Below are 18,062 nucleotides of genomic sequence, written 5' to 3' on the forward strand. Positions count from 1 at the left end.
AGTGGTTGAGAGTCTGCCTGCCGATGCAGGGGGATGTGGGTTCGTGCCCTGGTCCGGGAGGATCCCACATGACGTGGAGCGACTGGGCCCGTGAGCCATGGCCGTTGAGCCTGCGCGTCCGGAGCCTGTGCTCCGCAACGAGAGAGGCCGCAACAGTGAGAGGCCCGCGTACCGCAAAAAAAAAAGTATATTAGGTTCTCCAGTGTCACCCTGTATAGAATTTACCACGTTGTTTTAGGCTACTTACAGGGGTATGTCTTCCACAAGACAGAGGTTTCCTCAGTCCAGGGATCTGTCCTGTTCATCTTTGGCTCCCAGAACCTACTATGGTTTCTGAGACATGGTGGGTGTCTACGGCACAGAATAAACGAACAGAAACAATTTCCTTATTCCGAGTGGGCTCTCTACCTCAGCAGCCGACTTTTCTGGAGACCTGCTCCCTCTGGCTCCTCGCGTTCCCCCGCCTCTCAGGTGATGGGCAGCCGGGTGGCTCGCTGCCTTCGAGCTGGGCTGGGCTGGGCTGGGCTGGGCTGGGCGGTTGCCCGCGCGCCTGCGCCCTCTGCTGCTCCTCTCAGGGCGCGTCTGTGCGCGAGGGTCCGGAGACGCCAGGGAGAAAGGCGAGGGGTGGGGGGAAGAGTTCAGCCTGACTCACAGACTTCATTCACTGATTCTCGGCGGCTGGACCGAGGCTGCCTCCCGAGGGGACTCCCAACTACTCGCGCACCTCCAAGGTCCCCACGTCCCGCCGTTCCACTCTCAGCCAAACAGACGGACCGGCTGACTCACGAGTGAGTAGCGGCGGCTCGTGCGCCCCGGCAGCGCGGCGAGCTGTCCCTGGCGGGCCTGTGCTCCTGCGGGTGGTGTGTGTCTGTGTGTGCGCGCGCGCGCGCAGGAGGTGTTCCCCAGGGCGCCACGCCGGCCCCGAGAGCCGCCGACCGGGGTCCGTGTGCCCTTCCGAGGCTGCGCTGTGGCGCGGGTGCCCGCTCCGTAGGGGCTCGGGCGCCCCCGGCGCGGGGAGCGAGTTTGCCGGGATTCCCCGGCTCGGTGCGCGGCAGCCGGTGGGGTTCCCCGGGAAGGCGCCTGGGCAAGGAGGCGGCGGGGAAGCCCCGGCTGTGAGTGGCTGGCGGGCCGGGAATCTGGGAGCGGGGCTGGCACAGCAGAGCCGAGGGAGACGCCGGAGCGGCCACCCCTGGATCCCAAGCTCTCCGCCTTTCTCCCTTACCCTTCCTCCTTTCTTTTCTCAGCAGCATCACAAAAGCGCGCGGCAGAGTGAAACCCAATGCAGCTAAGTCCGGCTCTTTTCTCCCACCTGGTGCACATCCCCCCCGGGCCGGAGGAATGGAGTGGGAGTCCCCGAGATTAGGGGCGCAGGTTTACCCCGGGGACACACCTGTTTTCGGGTCGCGTTGAATTCAAGCAGGGTGCCGGATCGCGCGAGGGGGTTCCGACACAGACACGCCGGTGTGTGTGTGTGTGTGTGTGTGTGTCTGCGCGCGTGCGCGCACCCGGAGCCCACGCTCGTGGACTGCGCGGGATGTAAATAGCACACCTCCCTGCCCGCCTGCGAGTGCCAAGCCGGATCCGTGGGCTCCCAGCACGCTGTGACAACGCGCCGGCATCTCTTTGTTTGGTTGTGGCCTCCCCACCTCTCCGCAAAGCAAATTGATTTTCTGTTTCGCTTGACACAGCGCGCTGGGACTTTGCGTGGGCCGAAGCCTCGAACGCCCCTGGTATTTGTAATTGAATAGTTCTCCCCGGCGGCTGGGGGCAGGGGTGTTATTTTTAGTGTTGGAAATAAAGAGGCAAGCACTCTGACCTTTTTGCTGCTGCCTTGGGCTTTGAGTACGTATCTCTGATGGAGAAGACGGATTCACATCCAGTCGCGCACACGTGCCTGCGCACAATTGTGTACACACATTTCTACACACCTAGCTTTCCCTCTTTCTTTTCTTTTTAAAAATCGGGAGTGGGAGTGCACAGTGTTTGTAAACCAAAACCAAAACCAAAACCAAAACCAAAAAACTTTCCTTTGTTCTTTTGGGCGTTTTCTATTTTGAGTAATGGAGTGGGAGTGCCAAAAGGTTGCAATTAGTTCACTAGAATAAAAGACACTGTCTCCGAGTCAGAGCTGCCAGGTTGATAATTATTAACATATAAAAGCAGATGCGCTGTTTAAGGCAAAAGGGGCGGGGCGGGGGCAGGTCCACGGTAGACAATGAGGGAGGGTCTCTGCCGACCGCCTGCTGCTTATTGTTCCGGCACTAGAGGCTGCAGCCTGCAGCCGCCTCCTCCAGCAGGGCTTCGCTCCTCTTTCGTCCCTCGGTCTCACTTGGGACCTTCCGAGTGCCCCAGCGCTGTCCCCCGGGGCGCCGGGACGCCAGTCCCAGCCGCAGCCGCCCTTCGCTGACCGCCTTCTCTCTGCTTTGCAGGTTGGCAGCTTTGCGCCCGAGGGTGTCGCGAGCCGAGGCGGCGAGGACCGGGCGCCTCTGGCCCAGCCAGCCGGGCGGGATGCGGCGCGGGCTGCAGCGCTAACCGCCCCCACGCTGGGCACTGGGCGTACGCGCTCCGGGCTGCAGGCGGAGCGGCGGCGGCGGCGGCGGAGGGGATGCGCCCGGGACGCGCAAGGCTCCTGTCGCGAGCTGCCAACCCGAGGTGGACCCTAAGGGCTCATCGCAGGACCGCGCGGACCCCTGCCCTCCGGGGCACGCGGCTGCGGAGCCTCGGGGCCGCGTCTGCGGTCAGGATGCCCTGGGCACCTCCCTGCTGGTGAGGATGCCCTACTGCGCGGCTCCGCATCCCCAGCCCCGGTCCCTGGTGGGCACGACTGCCTGGGCCCGGCTTCGGCCCCTCCTGCCGGTGGATGAAAAGGGCCGGAGTCCTTGAGTGCGATCGGCGATCGAATCTGAATTCTAAGAGCCATGGAAGGAGGCACTGGGCTGCAGCCCCAGGCGGGAGAGCAGCTGGAGGCCGGCGCCAGAGTAGGAGCGGTCCAAGAGAAGTGCGAACCCGAGACCTTTAGGTCCAAGAGTTTACCCGCCCTGAACAGCGCCTCCTGCAGGCCAGACCTGAATCCCGCCGGAGAAGACTCCAAGCCCGCCTCTGGCCATCAGGAGTTGAAGCCAGGCCCTGGCCCGCGGCCCCCCAGCCCCTCCGCCCCGTCTACTTCGGCAGAGATGGCAGGGCTGGTGGAAAGTCACCACAGGGTGGAAATCGGCAAACCCATATCGGTGTCCTCCACTTTGGCCATGCTCCAGGGCAGAAGGTGCCTCTATGTGGTCCTCACCGATTCCCGTTGTTTCCTGGTTTGCATGTGTTTTCTGACCTTCATCCAGGCGTTAATGGTCTCCGGGTACCTGAGCAGTGTCATCACCACCATCGAAAGGCGCTACAGTCTGAAGAGTTCCGAGTCAGGGCTGCTGGTCAGCTGCTTTGACATCGGGAGCCTGGTGGTGGTAGTGTTCGTCAGCTACTTTGGTGGCCGGGGGCGGCGGCCCCTGTGGCTGGCCGTGGGGGGACTCCTCATCGCCCTGGGCGCCGCCCTCTTCGCTTTACCTCACTTCATCTCGCCCCCCTACCAGATCCAAGAGCTGAACGCCTCGGCGGCCAACTACGGCCTGTGTCAGAATGGCAACTCCTCGGCCACGACGGAGCCTCCCACCTGCCTCAAGGACTCGGGGGGAAACAGTCACTGGGTCTACGTGGCTTTATTCGTTTGCGCGCAGATTCTCATTGGAATGGGCTCCACACCTATTTATACCCTGGGACCAACCTACTTAGACGACAATGTCAAGAAAGAAAATGCATCCTTGTACCTAGGTAAGACTTTCCTCTCAGATAAGCTTGGACTCAAATCAAAAGGAAGCACTTTTACATTTTACTGGATGTTGTATATTGTATATAATATATGGCGTTATATCATATATACGCATTAAGCTTCAGTTTATTTTTTGTTTTTGTTTTTTCTTTTTTTTGCCTTAGTGCGGTGTGTTTTCTGTTTGGGAAAGAATCAAATAGTTGAGCGTTCTTTGGACTAATTTTCAGACTCACACTTGTCTTTTCCCAAGTAATATAAACTTTTAACTGTGGGGTGGTGCTTCTCTCTGTTGCTGTCTATCTTTGGAAAAGCTTGAATTTATCAAGCTTATCTTCTCAAAGCTGTCCTTCTAGAAGGGTCAGGAAGGAATAGAAGTAACTGGTGTGTGGAATAAGGTTATTTACTACTTTCATCCACTGCTGCTTCTCATTCCTGCCCCCAAGAGCAGAGTTAGTGGAGAACCCAGACTACAGGAAACACACTTTATTGACTTCATCTCTGTATTCATTACGTATCATCTGCGTCACTATTTAAAAAAAAACTTGAGTGATACCGAATGACTAGATTGTCTTTATACAGAAGCAACATCACAGGTTGTAAAGTTTATCCAAAACGATTTTTGTTGTTGGTTTGAAGACCCTCAGTTACATGATATTGGGGGAAACATCATTACTATTTTCTGAAAAGCAGTACTCTTGGACAGTGAAAGGGCAGTGAAAGTGATACTCAATGAAGAGGGCTATGCTTTTTGCTCAGTATGACTGCTGTCCCCAGAATCGGTTACAGAGGGTGTCTGAGCCATTTAGAGTCCCCAGTAACTGGCCCAAATGCATCAGGACAAGAGTTTTATAATTTGTTTTTATTATTAAATGTAAGAGAAAGAAATTTCTATTCAGGCAGAGAGGAATAGCTTGCTTGTTACTTTGCCTCCATGTTTTCTAACATTTGTTATGACAAATTTTCAAACATCCAGGAAAGTAGAAACAATAGTTCAATAAACATCAGTATATCCACCACCTAGACTCAATAATTGTTCACTTTATCATATTTACTTTATCAGTTTGTGTGTGTATAGAAATATATATATTTTTGGATGGGAGGTTAAGCCCTTTGAAAGTAATTGTAGACACCTTTAGTCTTCAGCACATATCTTCTGAAAATAAGGACATTCTTTTACATAACTCAGGAGCTTAAACATCCTAAGAAAGCTCATAACCATTCCATATGATCATCAAATTCCAGTCCATATTCAAATTTCCTTAATTGTCCACTCAGAGTATTTTTTAGCTATATACATTTTCTTTTTAAAAAAATTTATTACTGATATTTATTTTTTTAAAGTAATTTTAATTAATTAATTAATTAATTTATTGGCTGCGTTGGGTCTTCGTTGCTATATGCGGGCTTTCTCTAGTTGCGGTAAGCAGGGGTTACTCTTCGTTGTGGTGCACGGGCTTCTCATTGCGGTGACTTCTCTTGTTGCCGAGCATGGGCTCTAGGCGCATGGGCTTCAGTAGTTGTGGCACGTGGGCTCAGTAGTTGTGGCTCGCGGGCTCTAGAGCACAGGCTCTGTAGTTGTGGCGCACAGGCTTAGTTGCTCCGCTGCATGTGGGATCTTCCCGGACCAGGGCTCGAACCCATGTCCCCTGCATTGGCAGGCTGATTCTTAACCACTGTGCCACCAGGGAAGTCTGCTACATACATTTTCAAACCAGGAGCCAGTTGAGATTCATTTATACATTGCATTTGACTGTTTGCCTTCTTAGCATTTGCTAAACTAGAACAGTGCCTCAACTTTTTTCTTTCTCTACCACATAGACTTTTTGAAGTGACAAGGCTAGTTGATTTGTGGAATGTTCCACATTCTAGATTAATCTGATTATTTCCTTGTGGTGTCACTTACCTTGTTCCTCCATTCCCTATATTTCTTGTAAACCGGAAGTTCAGTCTAAAGGTGTAATTCGATTCAGACGAAACGTTTTCAGCCAGACTACTTCATAGGTGACACTCCGTGTTTTCGATTAGGTGCATCTGGCCATTCATTAGTGTTGCTGAGTTTAATCACTTAGTTGCGTGGGTGATTGCCAGGCCTTTCCATTGCAAACATACATTTCCCTCTTTGAAAATAATCAGCAATCTTTAGAGTGACACCTTGACCCTGTAAATATCCCAATTGTTTTCTTTATTCTTACTGATCTTTTCCTCCATTTACTTGGAAAACTCAGGTCTCCCTTCCATCCCGCTTCTAGGTACCATTGACACAAATCTGCTTCATGAAAAACACAGGCAGAGCCCCAGGCAAAGAGAGAACATCCACTAGTAAGAGCCCTGAGATTTAACTTTTCTGGTAGTGGTTGCCTGTCAAGAATGAAAAGAGGAAGTACGTGTTCTGTGCTGAGCACTGTGCCCCTTATGGGAAGACCGAAAATGAGACACAATCCCAGCAGCTGAGGTGCCTTCAACGTAATGAAGAAATATTTCCAGTTTAAGGTAACAAGTGAAGTGCCATGTGAACGGGGAAGAAAGTTCTACAAATGGGATTTGCTCCCTCCCCCCTCCTCCACCTACCGCCTCCTCCTCTCCCTCTTTAGATATTGACTAATAATTGTTTTTTTTGGAAAACATTTTGATGAATGCCTTAGGACACGTTCTTTGGGAAACTCATGAGAATTCTGCTTTGTATTACATGGCTCTCAGTAAAAGCTCCAGTGGTTTTGAGTACCAGGAATCTTACCTGTATTCTTTTATTTAATGTTCTTAATGGCCTTATGAGATGGGAATTGTTTTGCCTGTTTTATGAACGAGGAAACTAAGGCTCAGAGAATTTAAGTGGCTTGCTTATGGGCGTCAAACCCACACCCGTCTAACCCCAGAGACCTTGAACTTCCCTCCACACTGCATGCTTTTTGGCAAGAGGATCTGAAAGTCAACTGAAACCAAAAGATGGGTTCAGTAGAGTTCTGACTATGGTGCAGAAGGATGCAGAACTGGCCTAAAGTCATCAAAACATGATCAAAACGAGACCATTCTTTAGACCTTTTAAAGCAGCTTTTACAGGTTACCTCCATACAAATTCAAATCAGGGAGACTACTATATTCTTAGAACATGAGCAGTGTTAACCTATTATCGCATGGGATTTTTCCTAATAAATAACTGGTTATATATCTTTGTTATTTTATGCAAAACTGTTCTATATTACCTTGTCCACTCCCCACCCTTTTCTTAACTTTCTGGTCAGTCTTTCTAACTGATGACAACCACAGAAGAGGAAGAAAGGGGAAAAAAAGCAGGTAGCAGATTAGTAATTGCAGACAGGAACAAATATCTGAATTAAAGTAGAAACCATTGAAATGGAATGTAAATGTATACCTTACTCTTTTGAAAGTTCCGGTGTTAACATTCTGGCAGCTTTCAGTGTAGAAGAGATGTGGTCGTAGATGAGATCCAGCGGTCTTTGCACCCATTCAGTGCCCTAACTCCTTCTGCAAGGAGAGAGATTCAGCGTTGACCCGGAGCATAGAGAAAGCTTTGTAGTTATGAAGAAGTAAGGTTAGCAAGTGCACCATGGTTTGTAATTGTATCTCAAGGAGAGAGAGAAAGTGGGACCTTCTGCAGGGCAAGAAATTCATGAACCAAACAGGGAAGCAAGAGAGAATGGCTAACCAGGTGGGGAAAGGAAGAAAAAGGATGCTTTTCTAGAATAGAAAGCCACAACTCTGACTGGGTGATTTTCAGGAGAGGTGAGGATTGGCAATGGGCCAGCCGTTGGCCAAGCGGTGTGGGGACAGCCACCCCACCTCCCTGGTGTGTCCCCTGTCACTTCACACCCCAGAGAAGGGTCGGAGTCGGGACAGTGCCTTAGAAAGAGCACCGGACGAGGCCGATCTGTATTTTCGTCTGGCTCTACCAGTGACTGGTCAGGAGACAGATCTGATCGTAGACAAATCCCTTAACTTCTCCCAGCCTCTGTCTCCACCGGGGGATTGTTACATTTGTTTCCCGCACGGTAATTTTTTTTTTTTTTTTGCGGTACGCGGGCCTCTCACTGTTGTGGCCTCTCCCATTGCGGAGCACAGGCTCCGGACGCGCAGGCTCAGCGGCCATGGCTCACGGGCCCAGCCGCTCTGCGGCATGTGGGATCTTCCCGGACCGGGGCACGAACCCGTGTCCCCTGCATCAGCAGGCGGACTCTCAACCACTGCGCCATCAGGGAAGCCCCCGCAAGGTAATATGTTGAGGAGCAAATGGGATTACACGTGGTTAAGCACTGGGCCAACTGGAAATGGCAGCACTTTGCCGTGTTAGAAGCGAATTCAGACTCATCCTGGAGAGTGGACAGAGAGAAGCGCGGAAGATACTCAACTCCATCTGAGCACCAAACCCTTTAAACATATCTCTTTACAAGTGGGAAAAAGGAAAGAAGCATTACGTAGGAAATTAAAACTTTATATGGAAAATCACTCCTTAGACATTGTACAGGACACTTTTTTTTTTTAGAAGATGTTGGGGGTAGGAGTTTATTAATTAATTTATTTATTTTTGCTGTGTGCGGTCTTCGTTTCTGTGCGAGGGCTTTCTCTAGTTGTGGCAAGCGGGGGCCACTCTTCATCACGGTGCGTGGGCCTCTCGCTATCGCGGCCTCTCTTGTTGCGGAGCACGGGCTCCAGACGCACAGGCTCAGTAGTTGTGGCTCACGGGCCCAGTTGCTCCGCGGCATGTGGGATCCTCCCAGATCAGGGCTCGAACCCGTGTCCCCTGCATTAGCAGGCAGATTCTCAACCACTGCGCCACCAGGGAAGCCCGACAATTTTTTTTTTTACAGTTTGAATATTTAGTTGCCCATGCTTTTAAAGAAATATAGAATATTGGCTTTATTCCTTGTATTGTACAATATATCCTTGTAGTTTATTTTATACATAATAGCTTGCACCTCTTAATCCCCTACCCTTTATTGCCCCCCTTCCCTTTCCCCACTGGTAACCAGTAATTTGTTCTTTACATCTGTGAGTCTGTTACTTTTTTTGTTATATTCAACTGGTTTGTTGCTTTTTTAGATTCCACATATAAGTGATATCATACAGTATTTGTCTTTTTCTCTCTGACTTATTTCACTTAGGATAAAACCCTCCAAGTCCATCCATGTTGCTGCAAATGGCAAAGTTTTGTTTTTCTTATGGCTGAGTAATATTCCATTGTGTGTATATATATCTATATATATATCTCTCTATATATATATCTCACATCTTCTTTATCCGTTCATCTGTTGATGGACACTTAGGTTACTTCCATATCTTGGCAATTGTAAATAATGCTGCTATGAACATTGGGGTATATGTATCTTTTCAAATTAGTGTTTTTGTTTCTTTTTGATATATACCCAGGGTTGCTGGATCATATGGTAGTTCTATTTTTAGTATTTTGAGAAACCTCCATACTGTTTTCCACAGTGTTGGCACCAATTTACACTCCCACCAACAGCGTAGAAGGGTTCCCTTTTCTCTGTACAGGAAAATCTTGATCAGTGTTTCGTCAATGTTATATTCTGATTAATTGCATTTTCTGAGACCCCAAGGTTTTACTACCAGAACTTTCTGCCTGTCGACCTTTGACAACCATCTTTCTTTAATGTAGGAACATTTATATAATGTATATTTGCATCTAGTGTGATGTAACAAAAGCTCTTTTGAAGTCTGAGGGCCTATGTGTCCTAGCTTCACGACTGTGGGTTTTCATTTGTCCGCATATTCTGTGCAGGATGTTGGTGAGCAAGAACTGGTCCCAAATTAGGAATAAATTTAAAAAAATCAGAAGTAATTACTGTTCTTTTAAAATAAGTTCCTGATGACTTATTCTTTTTTTTGTGACATTTCCTCAGTCTTTTAAAAGTAGAATGAGCTTGAAATTAGTTGAGTTCTATTTCATCAAGATTTTGTAGTCGTACAAACATATATGTGTGTATATGACTATCTCTCCATCTATCTGGCCTACATTGCTCTTTCTGAGTATGAAAACCCTTAAACATATCTTTTTTTTTTGGGGGGGGTTGCGCCCCATGGCTTGTGGGATCTTAGTTCCCCGACCAGGCAACTTGAAAGCGCTCAGCTGTGAAAGCGCCCAGTCCTAACCACTGGACCACTAGAGAATTCCCTAAACATATCTTTTTTATATGTAATTAGAAAAAAGAAAAGAAGTCACTTCTTCAAAGCATTGTCTAGAAAATCGTGATTGGTTTTTAGCAATGTTTTATAGAACAATCTATATCTAAATAAGATTCTATATTCATAAAAACAATGAAAGATACACATACATATCTTTCAACTCAGTGTTCCCTAGAATCAGAAGGCACATTTTAGATTTTCCAGTCTGTGTGGGAGAGGAAGGCAAGTAAGATGAGGGTGGAGTTGAACAGTGAGTGGCCTCTAGTCACACTTTTGCCTCAATAGCCAGAGATTTCAGGCCTTCCCCCTTACCCCCCGCCACTATTAATAAACTATCCTAAGTGGGGTGTAGCATGAGCTTTCCAGATCTTTTTGTTGGTATTTTGAAAGGCCTTAATAAATAGCGCCCTTTCACTTGAGTTCTGAGCTAATCGAGAAATAAGTCAAAGGAGTAAACACATTGGAGCCAAAGTATCACTTAAAAAAATTAATTAATTAATTAAATTTATTTGGCTGCGTTGGGTGTTTGTTGCTGCATGCTGGCTTTCTCTAGTTGCAGCGAGCGGGGGCTATTCTTCATTGTGGTGTGTGGGCTTTTCATTTCAGTGGCTTCTCTTGTTGCAGAGCACGGGCTCTAGGCGCACGGGCTTCAGTCGTTGTGGCACGTGGGCTCAGTAGTTGTGGCACACGGGCTCAGTAGTTGTGGCTCGCGGGCTCTAGAGTGCAGGCTCAGTAGTGGTGGCGCACGGGCTTAGTTGCTCCACGGCATGTGGGATCTTCCTGGACCAGGTCTCGAACCCGTGTCCCCTGAATTGGCAGGCGGAGTCTTAACCACTGTGCCATCAGGGAAGCCCCATGATCGCACTATTAAAGAGACTTACCCATCCAGCCGCCGGCAATGCTGGACCTCAACAGGGTGGCAGCCCTGGGTCTCCCCACATGGCCTGTGGTCGAGGGGTGTGTGTGCAAGACTTGTACTGAAAAGGAGCAGGGGAGAATTTTTACGCGCCGTGTGCACACTCATGTCCAAGAGGCAAAGAGGAGGAAATGAACTGAGCATCCCAGTTTATTTTCAGATTCATCTGTCACGTTAATCCCCTTCTGCTTTCCGGGGAGGAGCAGTGATGGGGGCGTGAGGCAGGCCAAGAGAGGAAAGATCACGTGAATATACACTGTCTTCTGAGACTGCTAACTGGGTATTTATTCTGCTTTAATTTTGCTCATCTTGTTTACAAGGTGTTCATCTTTGTAAGCCACATACAGTCCCTTTTGGGAAGTAGGTTCTGTACAAATCATGAATAAAAAAAAAAAAAAATCTCTGCTGGAAACTAATACCAGGGAGAGTGACCGTTAAGGGATTTGAGGCAATGATCCAGGGCGTGTGGAGGAATTATTGGGATGGATGCAGTACAGGATGAGGAGAGCTGGGTGTTGGTGGCTTGGCAGCTCCTTGCTAGGATGTTGGTGAGTTTCACATATACCTGGGACAGTTCATCTGTGTCCGAATGAGTACATCTTCTGTACCCTTGACAAGTCCTGAATTTATATCAGCTCCCTGGTGGTCACCTTTGGCCTCTAAGACAAACTAGTCAGTCTAAGATGCTGACAAATAAACCAACTTCAGATTCTAGCTGAAAAGCAGAAGGGTTTCCTGCATCACTGTGGAAAAGGCAGTGGGTGGACAGTGATTTATTCAGCTCACCTGCAAATAACAGATAATAGCCTTGTTAGTAGTATTTATGATACATCTTGAACATTGCTCTGGATTCTGTTATCTATGTGGTTTGGTCCTTCTGAAACTTTAAGATGTGTATGTGAATCACCAGGGTATCTTTTCAAAATGCCGATTCTGCTTCTGGAAGTCTGGGGCGGGGCCTGGGATCCTGCATTTCTAATGTGCTCCCAGGTGAGGCCAGAGCTGCTGGTCGAAGGGTCACGTTTTGAGCAGCAAGGGTCTAAAGACCATAGATCTTTGACTTCTCTGATTGGTGGAGAGTTTCTCTCTGGGCTTGGGGTTGGATCCACTGTTGGCAAAACCAGCTGCTGATTGAGCTTCTGTCTTATCAGGAAGAACCCTTCCGTCTCTTACTGCATTTGCAAAAGCAAGATGTCAGTTTTGGGTGTTTCATAAGCTGTGGCAACTTTTCTGAATTCCATCGTGATCACTGTTGAGTCCACCGAGAGAGTGGCTTGGGACAAAAGATGTTCATTTTGCTATTAACCAAAGGAAGCACCACTTTCTTTTTGCTCTCACCACCCTGGAGGCTCTGGGCAGATGGGTTTCTCTCTCTGTTGGTGGAACTCTACACGTTAGAGGTAAGTCTGTGAGCTCTGCAAACCCAGGTGAGCTCACCTTATAAGGCCCTTTGGTGGGGGAAAAGCAAACAAACCCACACACTTGGCTCTGTTTTTTTAAAAATAAATTTATTTATTTATTTATTTTCGGTTGCGTTGGGTCTGTTGCTGCGCGTGGGCTTTCTCTAGTTGCGGCGAGCGGGGGGCTGGCTGCTCTTCATTGTGGTGCACGGGCTTCTCATTGCGGTGGCTTCTCCTGTTGCGGAGCACAGGCTCTAGGCACATGGGCTTCAGTAACTGTGGCACGTGGGCTCAGTAGTTGTGGCTTGCGGGCTCTAGAGCGCAGGCTCAGTAGTTGTGGCGCACTGTCTTAGCTGCTCCACGGCATGTGGGATCTTCCTGGACCAGGGCTCGCACCTCTGTCCGCTGCATTGGCAGGTGGATTCTTAACCACTGCACCACTAGGGAAGCCCTTGGGCATCATTTTAAAAAGAAGGAATAGAGATTTTGGAAAAGAAAAATGGAGGCAAAATGGATTTTAGAGTAGTCATTCTAGGAATGAAGGCTTCATAGAGAAGTGAAGGTGAAGAAACATACCTGGGTGTTTGGATGGTTCTCTTGTGTCTTTTGGGGGAAATATTCGGAAATGGAGACTGTGTGTCTATGCCGATGTGTTCTGCTGTGTTGGATACTTCTGCTGGAGCTGGTGCTCTCACCCTGTGTTTTCTGTCTCCTTGATCTAGAGAAAAGAGATAGGGATTCCACCTTATCTCCTGGGTGGTCCTCCTCGTCCAAGACCATTCTCAGTATCCAGGCTCTGTATGTCCTGAACCTCAGCTCCAGTGGGAAACAGCATAGGTTACGGGTCATCCTAAAATGGTGGTTTTCAACTAGAGGTAATTCCGTCCACTCGCAGTGGACACACTTGTTAATGCCTGGAGTCAACTTTGATTGTCACAATTTGAAGGGGACCTCGTGGCATTTAGTGATATTTTGGCCTATGTTGCTGCTAAACATCGTACATTGCACAGGACAGACCCCACAACAAGGAATTACCCTACAAAAAACTGTCACTAGTGATGCTCTCAACTTTTTTCATCTTAAGCATTCAAGTTACTGTGTTATTTTGTGTTTCTGTTTTTGGCAGTGCCCTGCGGCATGCGTGATCTTAGTTCCCAGACCAGGGATTGAACCTGTGTCCCCTGTAGCGGAAGCGCAGAGCCCTAACCACTGGACCACCAGGGAATGCCCTATTTTGTGTTTCTTATATCTTGGGACTGGAAGTAGAAATCTCTAGGTCATAGAATTAGAAAGCATTGAACACTTGGATGGAGAAGACCCAGGAAGAACATGTCTTTGTAAATAGGAAAGCCTTCTAGCAAACAAGAGATAGGAAATACAGATTAACTGTGCATTACTCATTGCTACATATTACCCAGTAGATAGCATAGTATCTGTCTATACAATATTGTTTTCTTAGTAGATCATGGGACATACTGTAGTGTGCCATGGTAGATTATTTTTAGTGGGTGTAAAAATACGAAGGGTTTCATGGTTTTTATTGTGACTTCACTTCCCATCAGCTTAAAAGTTTTTTTTTTTTTTTTTTTTTTTGGCTACACCAGGAGGCTTGTGGGATCTGAGTTCCCCAGACAGAGATGGAACCCAGGCCCTTGGCAGTGAAAGCATGGAGTTCTAACCACTGGACCTCCAGGGAATTCCCTAAAAGTTTTTAACCATAGAGATTTTCTAGACATATTTTTGGAGTTGAGACTGTTGTAACCCTTGAAGAGGGAAAGATGTGTGTGTGTGCGTGACATGTATGTACTAAGGGGAGTGGTATGTCATTTTCCCCTTTATCTGAGCTCTGTTTCTGTGGTGATGGTAAAAGAAAACATCAAGATGAGGAATTCTGGCAAACTATAAAGCAATTAATCAGCATTTTAAAGCAGAGCTCACCAGCTAAATAATTGGACCTCAAGAGGAGACGTAGGGTAGATTTAATGAGGGATTTAAGACCTAGAATTTCTCTTAAAAATAAATGAGAGCTTAATTAAATCATAAGAAAAAGCCTTTGGTATGGTTTCATACATGGGGTCTAACAAGGGCTATTTTTAACAGCAAATATTTTTGAATGTTTAATGTATGGCAGGCATTGTGCTGAATGCTTTATCATCTTATTTTATCCTCAGAACACCTCTATGTGACAGGTACATTTTCCACCCCTTTTTTTATTGTGGTAAAAAACACATAACATTAAAATTACTCTCAACCATTTTAACTGTAGAGTTTAGTAGTGTTCAGTATATTCCCACTGTTGTACACTAGATCTCTAATTTTTTTTTCATCTTACAGCACTGAAACTTTATACCCACTAAACACTAATTTCCCCTCTCCTCAGCCCTTGGCAACCACGTTTCTACTTTCTGTTTCTGTGGTTTTGACTACTTTAGATACTTACATGAGTGGAATTACACAGTATTTGTCCCTTTGTGACTGGCTTAGTTCACTCAGCATGACGTCCTTGAGGTTCATCTATGTTGAAGCATGTGACAGAATTCCTTCTTTTTCAAGGCTGCATAATATTACACAGTATGTTTATACCATATTTTAAAATCCATTCATCTGTGGATGGACACTTGGGCTGCTTCCACTTCTTGGCTATTGTGAATAATGCTGCTATGAACGTGGGTGTGCAAATATCTCTCTGAGATCCTGAATTAACTACTTTTGGATATATACCCAGAAATGGGATTGCTGGATCATCTGGTGGCTCTATTTTTCATTTTTTGAGGCACATCCATACTGTTTTCCATAGTGGCTACACCATTTTACATTCCCACCAATAGTGTATAAGGGTTTGAACTTCTCTGCATCCTCACCAACACTTGTTATTTTCTGTTCTTTTGATAGTGGCCATCCTGATGAGTATGAGGTGATATCTCATTGTAGTTTTGATCTGCATTTCCCTAATGATTAGTGATGTTGAGCATCTTTGCATGTGCTTTTTGGCCATTTGTATATCTTTGGAGGAATGTCTATTTAAGTCCAGTGGCATTTTTTAATCAGATTACTTTTTGTTATTGTTGACCTGTAGAAGGTCTTCATTTATTCTGGATATCAGACTCTTATCAGATATATGATTTGCAATTATTTTTCTCCCATTCTGTAGACTGCCTTCTCACTCTGTTGATTGTTTCTTTTAATGTGCCGAAGTTTTTAAGTTTGGTGTAGTCTCATTTGTCTATTTTTTATTTTGTTGTCTGCTTTTGGTGTCATATCCAAGAAATCATTGCCAAATCCAACGTCTTGAAGTTTTTCCCCTATGTTTTCATCTAGGTAGTTTTAGGCCTTACGTTTAGGTCTTTAATGCAATTTGGGTTAATTTTTGTGTACGGCGTAAGATAAGGGTCCAACTTCACTCTTCTGCATGTGGATATCCAGTTTCCAAAATCATTTGCTGAAGAGGCTATCCTTTTCCCATTGTGTAGTCTTGAATTCCTGGTTGAAAATCAGCAGCTACTTTCATTGCTCACATTTTATAGATGAGAAAAATCAAGGTTAAGTAATGTGCTCAAGTTCATCTGAAAGGTGGCAAAACCAGCACTCAGGGTCAATGTTCAAGGCCTGAGCTCTAACTGTTGACATTAGGGGGAGGGGAGGGGAGGAAAACGTTTATAAATTTCTGGTGTGACTTTGGCTCAGTTTCTTAATTTTGTTATGTGTGAAGGAGAGGAGGCGGCAAGGTTAGTGGTTTCTTAGATTCCTGTCATCTCTTCAGTTCTTTAGTTCTGTGCCTTGTTCATCCTGGATGGATATGATCTTGTTCTGGAAGTTGGGACTCAGGTCTGGAGAAGAGTTGTAGCCTGTTCTGTTTTCCTTGAGCCATCGGAAGTGAGTCTCTTGGGCACTTCCTCCACACCCTGGTGGCTTGAGTGATGTCGCCATGTGACAGTTGTCCCCAGGGAGTCAGACATTCCTTTTACTCCTTTTCCAGGCAGCTGTGTATTACCTGACAGTAAATTCAGACTCTTCTTCCCCTCCTGGGAGTTCTGATGGCTTCTGAAACTGTCACCCTGCAAAAATGCTAATCCCTGTTACCTAATATAACCAGGAAAGGCAGGTGCAGGTTACTATTGCTTCAAAGTAAAAACCATATTCATGTAATTAATATTTTCAGAAGGATGAAATTACATAATTTGCCAGTGTCTGAAACTGAGTTGTGCAGTTCCTGAGTTTCTAGCGTGTGAGAGTTCTTAGCTATAATACTTCAATAATAACAATAATTATGATGATGATGATAGGTTTTGGTCTTATTAGGTATTTTCCTAATTTTTTGACCTTGAGTTCTTATGAAGGACCTAGAAGTTTTAAGAGGCTTTTAAAAAAAAGAATGTCTATGTGTGTATAACTGAGTCACTTTGCTGTACAGCAGAGATTGGTACAACATTATAAATCAACTATATTTCAGTAAAAAAAAAGATGCTTTTTTTTTTAGTGAGAAGAGGGGAGAAATTTAAGTGAACAAGATTGTTCAGTGAATTCTAGGCCTAGCATTCTGGCGGTAAATCAGCTTCTGATCAATGTATAAAGATGGACCAACAATCCTGGTTTGCAAAGTGTCTTTGTATTATTGGGTGAAATATATTTGCTGGTATTTTGTCTAGAACTATGCTTATGTCCCTGGTGCTTAATTTCAGCTGGAAGGTAAACCTTTCCTGATTTGAGCTGCATTTTCATGGCTTTCCTTTAGGTGGAGGGCAGGAGCAACCTTTAACAAGATGCAAAAATCTTCCCGAGATAAATCTGAAAAGTTTCCTACGAGGAAGACTTGACTAAAAAATATATCTCGGAATACTAATTCTGAAATTTAGTTTTGCTGGTTTTTAAGATGTCTCTAGTTATTTCATCCTTGTGAAACTTTCAACAGAAATTAGTTTTCATTTCTTTAATTAGGATTGATGGAAGGCAGTGGTGGCTAAATGCAAGAACGGAAGAGAGATGGATGTGCTACCTTCCAGTTGCTGGATTCAGTTTTTTGGGTGTGCGGTGTTCTCCTTTATGCATTCTTTCTTTCATTTTAGGTTCTAGAGCCATTGTTGTTAGGGAGAGGCCTGGGGACCCTCACATGGATTCTTACTGGACACTTATTTATTCACTTATATGACATCTCATACCACTTTGGGAATGACTAATTGAGGACTTAAATCTTCCACGTCATCCAGTCTTGTAGAAATGGTAAACCACATATAGGGACCAGTTTGTAATCTGACACAAGTTCATCTGTAATTACTGATATAACTTTGACTAAGTTACATAACCTTTCAGGACCTCAGTTTCTTCTTCTGTAAAATAATCCAGTTTGACCACACCAGAAGACTTCTAATCTAATCTATGATGACTTTTTTTTTTTAAAAAAAAGCTTAATTGGGGATTGGAGCACTGGAAGAGAAGAGTCACTATATACTGTATACTTTATTTCTAAAAATAACCCTAAAAAGTGACTACTGGTCCTCAAGGAACTTACAATCTAGTTTGACTATTTGTTTAGCACCATCTATTCTGGACAATTGAAGATGATCTGTGAGCTGTGTGACCTCTAGTAAGTCACTTGACACCTCTGGGTTTCAGTTTTCGAATTTGGATGGAATTGAATTAGAGCATCTCAAAGGGTCTTCCTGGACTCTACTTTCTGATTTCTTCTGGGCCTACTGTGGCGTAGATCCAGAAGTTAGCATATTCAAGGCAGTTCAATCTTGTGGTTAAGAGCGTGGCCACTGGCGCCAGGCTGCCT

The 18,062-nt window shown here is 45.9% G+C and overlaps 1 protein-coding gene across 2 annotated transcripts in view; it reads left to right on the forward strand.

The window, feature by feature from the left end:
• The first annotated feature begins 621 nt into the window (after positions 1-621).
• SLCO5A1 (solute carrier organic anion transporter family member 5A1) overlaps positions 622-18,062 on the forward strand; it is a 122,111-nt gene continuing 104,670 nt past the window's right edge. For both annotated transcript variants that reach the window (XM_082601337.1, XM_082601338.1), the window contains exons 1-2: positions 622-788; positions 2,430-3,816. In XM_082601337.1, the coding sequence (XP_082457463.1) occupies positions 2,919-3,816 (898 nt within the window). In that variant the 5' untranslated portion in view covers positions 622-788; positions 2,430-2,918. The remainder of the gene's footprint in view (positions 789-2,429; positions 3,817-18,062) is intronic.

The sequence above is a fragment of the Mesoplodon mirus genome, assembly GCF_964341445.2.
Source record: "Mesoplodon mirus genome assembly, chromosome: 16".
NCBI classification, from domain to species: Eukaryota; Metazoa; Chordata; class Mammalia; order Artiodactyla; family Ziphiidae; genus Mesoplodon; species Mesoplodon mirus.